This window comes from Lycium ferocissimum, chromosome 4 (genome assembly GCF_029784015.1).
Source record: "Lycium ferocissimum isolate CSIRO_LF1 chromosome 4, AGI_CSIRO_Lferr_CH_V1, whole genome shotgun sequence".
Taxonomy (NCBI): domain Eukaryota; kingdom Viridiplantae; phylum Streptophyta; class Magnoliopsida; order Solanales; family Solanaceae; genus Lycium; species Lycium ferocissimum.
The window spans coordinates 31,515,586-31,525,902 of NC_081345.1; the positions used below are offsets into that span (position 1 = coordinate 31,515,586).

A 10,317-nucleotide genomic window follows, 5' to 3' on the forward strand; every position below is an offset into this window, starting at 1 on the left:
CAAGAAATTACTCGGTATCTTAGTGTAATTCTTTTGCTTGATGATGTGTTGTAGAAAACCAGCAACAATAAGAGGAGACTGTTAGAAGCTGCAACTTGCTACACTCCCAGGATTGCCTCTCATTGTGTGACTCTGCATTATTTCTTTGTTGTTTCCATGCAAAAGTCATTTATCCATATTCCACATGAAAAACAGCAACCATTTGAATCCTGCACAACTTAACTATAATGTAGCTCTTTTGCTTCAATGAAATTTGCCCCCTCGGAGGAAACTAGCACCGGTGCAAATTTTCAACTACCGCATACTCCCTAAAGCCAATACCATTTCCACATATTGTCAATTCTTCAAAGGGATGAGCATATAATGCTAATACCACACACCGAAGAAGAGTCAATACATAGATCCCGTATGACCATACTTTAGTTTATCTAACTAGTAACAAGAACCCCACTTGAGACTTTTTTTTTTAAAAAAACCAAAGTAGGTGTTTTGTGACTTGTATTACCAACTTGCTAAGACTCGTTTCTTTGAAGTGAAATTTTCTTGTGAGCTCTGCATTTTGCTATCAATACCAATACAAACCAACACTAGCTGCATTTTTGATGAACCTGCATATCTGCAAATTAAAAAACCAGTAAAACCAGTCACACTCTTAATCTGCAGACTACAGTTGTTTATTTTTGTGCCAACTCTATACCCTATATCATTTCCTGAATCTGTGTAAATTCTTGCAAATAATGCCCCATAAGGTCCTTAATCAAAAAATTTTGCCCCATAAGGCAAAACTAAATTATGCCTTGAGGAAAAGTTACCCCCTGCTCTCCTCCCAAAGACTTTAGTTTTTCCTTAAGGAAGTTATGCCGGAGGGGGCAGACTTTGCCTTGAGACTTTTTTTTTTTTTTTTTTTAACTTTTCAAGGCAAATAGTAGCAACTCATTTAGCCAGATTAAGTAGCATAGTGCAGCATCCAAGTGTTTCAATCCTCTGAATTTCCAATCTGCATGATTTCCAATTAAGACCAATTTAAGGTTTAATTTTTTGCTTATCTGTTTCAGTTTTTTTTTACTGTAATTTTATAAACTGCTAAACTCAAGATTTTGTGTGGTCGATAGGAACTTGTAAGTATCATTACTTTTATATAAGAAGTTGCTTATTTGAGCTGGACTTTGTGAAGTTAACTAGTGGACTGGTAGGCTAAAATGCTGCTATATTAGAGTTGCAACAAGAATAATAAGTTCATTTAGCTATTTACTGTTTCTTTTTTTAAGGCCTGAGTGTTACTATAACAAAATGGTTAGCTATAATGGTTATGTCAGTGTGAGCTTGCTTATATTGTGCTAGTAAATAACCCGGATAAAGGAGGAGGGTGGTGGTAGCCAACCCGCGTAAAACTTGCGAGATTAAATGGTATCACTTTATCAAAAAGTGGCATTTACAGTGAGTAAAAAGAAATACTCTTCCACATAAAAAACTCAGATTTTGTACTTACGTGGAGAAAGATTGTGAACAAGGAACACCTAGTTAGGAAGTTTAATTTATTCTACGAATCGGACCTTTTTAGATCTGTACCACCCCAATTTCCTTGACTTGATTTAAGTGCATCTATGTTCAAAGCTTTGCTCTACCTAAATCCTGACTTCACTGAACATGTCTAGAATTTTATCTTTATTTTTTTATTACTTGTTGCTAAAGGGATCTGGTGATCTTGACTTCAGTTTCTAAGCTTAGCATGAATCTTAATTTTGGTGATTTGCTTGTGATATGTAGGATTAAATGGATAATGGAGATAAAAGTTGGATGAGTCACCTAAGATGGACAGAAGAGTATGTTGATGGAGTGAATTATTTTCTTGATAAGGCATTTGAAAGAGCTTCTCAAGGAAATGAGATATTATGTCCTTGCAAGAAGTGCATGAATCGCTATTGGCATTACAGAAATGTGGTGGAGGATCACTTGGTTGTTCATGGTTTTGTTGATAATTACACCAAATGGGTTTTTCATGGAGAAGGGGTTTCATCGAGAAATACACCGCATCCAATAAATGACGATGAAGGTTCTAACTTGCGTGACGACATTGATGGACTACTTCATGATACATTTAGAAATGTAGAGGGTGAGTCAGGGCATGAAGAAGGAGTGCGACACGGTTTATCTATGCAGATGCAAAGAAATTTTTTAAATTATTGGAGGAAGGGAAACAAGACTTATATCCGGGTTGTGAAAATTTCAATAAATTGAGTTTCACCATTCGGTTGTACTTATTTAAATCATTACATGGTTTGAGTAATGTAGCATTCTCAGACTTGTTAGATTTGATAAGAGAGGCATTTCCCTTTGCTCAGATACCAGAGTCTTTCAATAAGGCTAGACAAGTGATTAAAGATTTGGGTCTTCATTACGAAAAAATACATGCATGCCCTAATGACTGCATGTTATTTTGGAAGGACAATGAGAAAGCGAAAATCGCTTCCGTCGTGGAACTTCTAGATGGAAGAGTGTTGGTGATGCCTCGACTAATTCACGCTCTAAAATTCTGCGAAGGTTTTAAGGTACTTCCCCTTAAAGCCTAGGCTTCGAGAGGATATTCATGTGTTCGAAACAAACATTGTTGCAATGAGATGGCACGCTAATGAACGACCCAATGATGGAAATTTAAGGCATCCTGGCGATGGGGGGAAGCATGGAAGGATTTTGATCGTTTGTACCCAGACTTCTCTCGAGATCCTCGTAATGTTAGATTGGGTCTGTCAAGTGATGGTTTCAACCCGTTTAGAACCATGAGTATTTCTCATAGCTCGTGGCCTGTTATGTTGATGAACTATAATTTATCACCATGGATTTGCATGAAGCCGGAGTATATTATGTTGTCAATGATCATTCCAGGTCCATCATCTCCAGGAAATGATATAGATGTGTATCTACAACCACTAATTGCAGAATTGAAGGAACTATGGGAACCTGGGATAGAAACATATGATGCTGAAACCGACCAAACATTCCGAATGCGTGCAGCCTTATTGTGGACAGTTAGTGATTTTCCAGCATTAGCAATGCTTTCAGGATGGAGCACCAAGGGAAAATTGGCATGCCCCACTTGTAATTATGACACATGCTCTCAATATCTCAAACATAGTCGTAAGATGTGCTACTTGGGTCATCGTAGATTTTTGCCTTCTGATCATCCATTGCGAAAAGATAAAAAGTCATTTGATGGTAAGGAGGAGCATAGACCTGCACCTACAGCTTTGTCGGGTATAGAAGTGCTTGAAGAGCTGCATGAATTCAACAATGTATTTGGAAAGGGCAAAAAAAAAAAAGGCCTCGAGATAATAAGGGTCCGTGGAAAAAAAGATCTATTTTTTTTGAATTGCCATATTGGGCACATAACAAATTGAGGCACAACCTTGATGTGATGCACATAGAAAAGAATATATGTGACAGTTTGCTTGGGACTTTACTGGAGATAGATGGAAAGTCAAAGGATCATGTAAATTCTCGCTATGACTTACAAGAAATGGGGATACGAAAGGAGCTACAACCAATAGAAGATAATGATGGAAATGTAAGTTTGGCTCAAGCTTGTTTCTCCATGAAGCCCGAACAGAAAAGGTTGTTTTGCACCGTCTTGAAAAATGCCAAATTACCAAAAGGGTGTGCTTCTAATATATCACATCGTGTGCAAGTGAAGGAGATGAAAATATCGGGGTACAAGAGTCATGATGCTCATTTTATAATGCATTACCTGCTCCAGGTTGCCGTTAGAAAAGTGCTGCCCAAGATTGTTTCATTAACCTTGATTAGATTGGGCAATTTCTTTAGAGCTATATGTAGTAAGGTTATAAGTAGAAGAGATCTTGAGAAATTGGATTAAAAATTGTTGAAATAATATGTGACCTGGAAAGGATTTTTCATCCAAAGATTTTTTGATATAATGCCACATTTACCTATTCATTTAGTGAATGAAATTAAGCTTGGGGGTCCGACTCATCTTCGCTGGATGTATCCCAATGAGAGGCACCTATGTAAGTTGAAGACGTTCGTTCGTAATCGATCTTGTGCAGAAGCATCAATAGCAGAGGGTTTTTTGGCTGAAGAGTGCTTGACCTTTTGTTCAAGATACCTACGCGATGGTGTGAAGACAAGATTCGGTAGGTACGAGACGAGGATGATGAATGTGCTCGAATTTGTCACCTATATTCCCTAAGATAGGTCATCCAATTGGAATTGAGAAGAAAAAGGATTCGACTTTTATGATGGATCCACGCGTTACGTTATGAGGCACATCGGTATGCCTTATTCAACACTGGAGATGAACAAGTTGAAAAGTTTATCGAGTAAGATCAAATACATAACAATTACTTATATTTTAAACTTCATTCATTTCGTTATGATAACGCCTGTTAAGCTCAATTTATAAAGTCCTAAATATTAAATTTCAAATATTCATGATTGCAGGGAACATAAGAATGTAATGAGTAATCATACTAGATCAAACGCATGGGCAAGAGCAAGGAATCATAGTCGGGAATTCAGCGGTTGGTTTGAAGAGAAAGTTAAAAATGTTGAAGTACCCGATTATCTAATATGGCTATCTAGAATGCCTAATGTGGTGGGCAAGAGATACACTTTGCATATTTCATTAATGGATACCGATTTCATACAAAAAGTCGGGATGCCCCACGAAAGACTCAAAATAGTGGAGTGACGCTAGCGCAAAGAACAACGGATAGTTTTGCTAGTTCTAGGGACCAAAATCCCATAGATGGAGAGGTTATTTATTATGGAGTTATTCAAGATATCATTGAGATTGATTATTATGGCCATTTTAGTGTTGTACTGTTTAGATGTGATTGGTTTCATAATGAAGTAGATGAATATGGGTTAACTCGAGTATACTTCAACAAGTTATGCTGTAAAGATGATCCTTTTGTGTTGGCATCACAAGTTCATCAAGTTTTTATGTGGCGGATCCAGTTGAGAAAGATGTTTATTATGCAAGGAATAAAGTCCCTGTTGATTTGTATGATCTAGAGAAAGAGAATTGTCCTAATATAGGAGACACATTTTGGAGGGAGCCTAATGATGACACTGGTCCCTCAACTAGATTAGATGACGGTGACGTTAGATGGTCAAGAGAAGATGTGCCCGCTGATGTCGTTGATATTCCATCTAATGCACAACATTCAGAAGATACAATTATGGAAACATCGGAAGAGGAGGATGAGTTCGATGATGCTGATTGGGATTCCATGGAGGAAAATGATTAGACAATAAAGTTCTGAACTCTTTTTATATATGCTCATCATTGTTTCATTTTTTATTTTGAGCGTCTGATAAATGCCTTTTTTCATACATATTTTATGATCTTTTCTTGAATTTCTACAAGAATATCCCTTCTTAATGCAAGAAAATCATGTTTCTGTTTGACTGTTAATTTGCCTATTTAGTGTGAACTTTTATCTATTTCTACTTAGATTAATGCCCTGCCTACTTATAGTAGAACTCGAGTTCATAGTCCTAGTTTGTGTCACAATAGTACTAGATAATATAATCCTACTGCCATTCTATTGATTTCGTTTACGCAAGATCAAGCTTTGTTTCGTTTACGAAGACCGACATTCTCGCTAACCAATTTTATATTTCATATTCTAAAACTTGCGAGACTTGAGTAATCATGAATCAAGACGGGAGTTCAAGAAAAAGCAAGAGAGTTAAGAACTCAAACTTCATTCCACCTGGATCAGTTGCATCTTTGCTAAGCCAAAGGGTTTTGAATCACAAGCACAAGCAAAACTCAAAATACATTCCAGAACCTCATGTTAATAAGTCAAATGAAAAGGATTACAAGCACAAGCAGAACTCAAACTACATTCTAGGCCGGATGCGAAGTGGAACAAGTGCGGCAAGTGTGTCCCGATTCTACTTGTCTTGCGGACAAAACAATGACATGAGCAAGTCTTGTTGGATTCCACCACTCCCCGAATCACGAGAAGCACAAGAACAAGTGCAACAAACCTCACAACTTTCCGGCATTCTGCATTACAAGCGATTCTTGAACAAATCCAACAAGATCCACATGATTCTACTAATCTTCAAGCAAATGACCAATCTGGCGAAGGAGGCAAGATTTTACAGATTTAAACTACATGCACTTGAAATTAGAATTAGTCTTTAGCTTATAAAATCTGATAGTTGTATTGTCTGGATTTAGTTTTAGAATTAATTTTTATCTTACTAAAAATAGTTCATAAGCAAGCGGTGCTTATGTTCTAAAATTACTAAATTTGAAATAGGTCCCACCAATTGTCTGCATAACTATAAATTGTTTGGTTCATATTATTACAGGCCCTTCCACTCAAAAAAGAAAAAGAGGTGGAACACAAATGCAAAGTGTACATGGACGGAGTGAGCGCAAACTGATCGTGCTAAATGAGTTACACCAACCCATTGGTCCTACTGAAGCAATTGTGAAAGAGTTGGGTAGCTTCCTCGGCACATTGGCAAGGAATGGGACCTTCTGTCCTCTGAATGTGTTTAAATGGAAGAAATTGAAGACACATGATGATATGTGGAACTATACCATGGTTTGAATTTCTCAATGTTCCAATTTTTACTTGAAAATATTTCGATTTTTTTTGCACTAACCCAATTGCACCAAATTGTAGGAGAAATATGACATTCCTAAAGTTGCGAAAGAATGGGCTTTGCGAACAATTCAACTTGCTTGGAGAAAGTATAAGAATGGGTTGAAGAAGAAACACTACTATCGCTATGCCAATGACGAAATTCGAATGGCAAAAAGGCCTAAAGAAGTTTCAGAATCTCAATTTAAGGCTCTCCTCGAATATTGGAACTCCGATGCGGCTCAAGTAAGATATAAATCATAGACAACTTTCTTTTCTTTAAATTAGTTCCTTAAGGAAAAATTTTGCCCCATAAGGCAAAACTAAATTATGCCTTGAGGAAAAGTTATGCCCCTCCGCATAACTTTAGTTTTCCTTAAGGAAGTTATGCGGAGGGGCGACTTTGCCTTGAGACTTTTTTTTTTTTTTTTTAAACTTTTCAAGGCACACTTTTAGTTAAGGCATACTTTTGGTTATACCTTAATTAAAAGTCTGCCCCATAAGGCATAATTCCTTAAGGAAAAGTTTTGCCCAATAAGGCAAAACTAAATTATGCCTTGAGGAAAAGTTATGCCCCCTCCGCATAACTTTAGTTTTTCCTTAACGAAGTTATGCCGGAGGGCGTACTTTGCCTTGAGACATTTTTTTTTTTTTAAAAAAACTTTTCAAGGCACACTTTTAGTTAAGGCATACTTTTGGTTATACCTTAATTAAAAGTACGCATAAGGTATAATTCCTTAAGGAAAAGTTTTGCCCCATAAGGCAAAACTAAATTATGCCTTGAGAAAAAGTTATGCCCCTCCGGCATAACTTTAGTTTTTCCTTAAGGAAGTTATGCGGAGGGGCGTACTTTGCCTTGAGACTTTTTTTTTTAAAAACCACCTTATTTGCACAAGTCGTCCACCTACTATTCGAATAATAAACCAGTTTTTGACCAATCTTGCTAAGAAAATTGTTTCTTTGAAGTGAAATTTTAACATTAATCTAGCTCGCACCCGCTGAAATTTTGTACGTGTCCCAAGTACGGTCCCTTTGGTGCACAAATTGGCAATGCAAAAACCGAAGATAGTCTTTGACTGCTACCCGATTCTTTGCATATCTGTCTTTGAAAAAACCAGCAAGAGTCTTGCATGTATGGCCTTGTCTTGTGTCCTTGTATGTTGTCTCTGGTATATCTTGCATTTTGCTATCAATACCAATACAAACCAACACTAGCTGCATTTTTGATGAACCTGCATATCTGCAAATTAAAAAACCGAAAAACCGGTACACTCTTAATCAGACTACGGCTTGTTTATTTTTGTGCCAACTCTATACTCTATATCATTTCCGATCAGTGTAAATTCTTGCAAATAATGCCCCATAAGGCATAGTTCCTTAAGGAAAAATTTTGCCCCATAAGGCAAAACTAAATTATGCCTTGAGGAAAAGTTATGCCCCTCCGCATAACTTTAGTTTTTCCTTAAGGAAGTTATGCCGGAGAGCGACTTTGCCTTGAGACTTTTTTTTTTTTTTTTTTTTAACTTTTCAAGGCACACTTTTAGTTAAGGCATACTTTTGGTTATACCTTAATTAAAAGTCGGCCCCATAAGGCATAATTCCTTAAGGAAAAGTTTTGCCCCATAAGGCAAAACTAAATTATGCCTTGAGGAAAAAAAATGCCCCTCCGCATAACTTTAGTTTTTCCTTAGGAAGTTATGCCGAGGGGGCGACTTTGCCTTGAGACTTTTTTTTTTTTTTTTTTTTTTTTTTTAACTTTTCAAGGCACACTTTTAGTTAAGGCATACTTTTGGTTATACCTTAATTAAAAGTTCATAAGGCATAATTCCTTAAGGAAAAGTTTTGCCCAATAAGGCAAAACTAAATTATGCCTCGAGGAAAGTTATGCCCCTCCGCATACCTTTAGTTTTTCCTTAAGGAAGTTATGCGGAGGGGCAAGACTTTGCCTTGAGACTTTTTTTTTTAAAAACCACCTTATTTGCACAAGTCACATCCAAATACTATTCTCTAATAAACCGAAGTGACCAATCTTGCTAAGAAAATTGTTTCTTTGAAGTGAAATTTTGCAATCTCGCGCACCCGCTGAAATTTTGTATGTGTCCCAATTCCGGTCCCTTTGGTGCACAAATTGAATGCAATGCAAAAAACCGGAATAGTCTTTGCGCTACCGATTCTTTGCCGTCGCAGTCTGTCTTTGAAAAAAACCGGTAGGAGTCTTGCATGTATGGCCTTGTCTTGTGTCCTTGTATGTTGTCTCGGTATATCTTGCATTTTTGTCCGGACCTTCGAGGTGTAATAGCAATAATACAAAGTTATACACGCTTCGATACCATCACAAAGCCCATCCATCAACAACCACCTTATTTGCACAAGTTGTCCACCTTTTGTGCAACTAATTAAGTAGCATACTATGATGTACCTCTTCATATCCCATTAGACTAGGATCATGAGTATACAAGTTAGTCATGAGACCCAAACCATGTCCCCACAAGCACCATACCCGAATCACCAATATTTCGATTTCCTTATTTTTCCATCTACTCACTTCCTTTATTCCAATAACCAAAAGATCAAAAGTTGCTCCATCCCTTCATTATTAGAAAACAACATCCACCAGAATTCCCTCAAAAACATGATGCAGGTGTCATCACATACTGTAGTCATCATCAACTCACTGCATTTATGATGTGAAAAACTAGACCCGCTAGCTCGATTATTTTCAAAATGTATTGAAGGTCTTAGTATAATTTTTTAATTCCTCGAGTTTGTGTAATTTTAAGCATATTGTACGACATGTCTCTCTTTCTCCGTTTTGGTTGATATTGATTTTTTCTGTATTTAAATTGTAGTATAAAATTGGTATCCATTTATAATAAGTTGTATCTTTGTATTATGTGCGTGTGCGTTTGAAGGGTAGTGACATTATTCATTCTCTTTTGTAGGTGTCGAAAATGAAGAAAGGGAAGGAGACAATGAACACGTTGATCTTACTTGAGAAGATCTTTTATGAAGCTTGTACATGTTCTAACAATCTTTTTGCTATCGAACATGTTGAAACTTATCCTAAATCTTGAAATGTAAAACTTAACTATGCATTTTGGGTTGAACATTTTGCTTGTACGGTATGTTGGATTAGGAATGTTGGATATATATTTTGGACTATGAATTAATGTTGGACATTTTGGATTATGATGAATGTTGATATTTTGGATTATGAAAAATTGTGCTTTCGATTTATTGAATTTGTAATGTGTGTATATATATATATATATATATAAATCAGTGGCCACCGTTTCGTATAAACCGTTGCAATAGGTCATGAGAACCGTTGCAATAGGATTTTCCAAAAATAATTGCAAGATTTTTGTACCAAAAAAGGCCGTTGCAATAGACAAAAACCGTTGCAATAAATAAAAAGTATGTTGCAATAACCTCTACAAAACTCGTTGCAATAGCCTCAAAAGTCGTTGCTTAAAGGTCTATGGGGACGATGGAAACCGTTCCAACTAACACACAAAACTCGTTGCATCGAAAGGGGAGCAACCGTTCTGTAGAGATATGGCTATAGCAACGTGTTTTACCAACCGCTGAAACCGTTGCCATAGATGTATCGGCACGCGAGCAGATGGAACGCACCTTAAACCGTTGCTATAAATCTCTTGCAACGGTTCATCTATCTATAGCAACGGTTTTC

General features: G+C 36.8%; 1 protein-coding gene across 1 annotated transcript; it reads left to right on the plus strand.

The window, feature by feature from the left end:
- The first annotated feature begins 5,674 nt into the window (after positions 1 to 5,674).
- Positions 5,675 to 9,697, plus strand: LOC132053932 (uncharacterized). Its single transcript, XM_059446025.1, has 4 exons — positions 5,675 to 5,906; positions 6,346 to 6,584; positions 6,666 to 6,869; positions 9,566 to 9,697. Exons 1-4 carry the CDS (start codon positions 5,675 to 5,677, stop codon positions 9,695 to 9,697), a joined length of 807 nt encoding a protein of 268 aa, XP_059302008.1.
- The last annotated feature ends 620 nt before the right edge of the window (positions 9,698 to 10,317 follow it).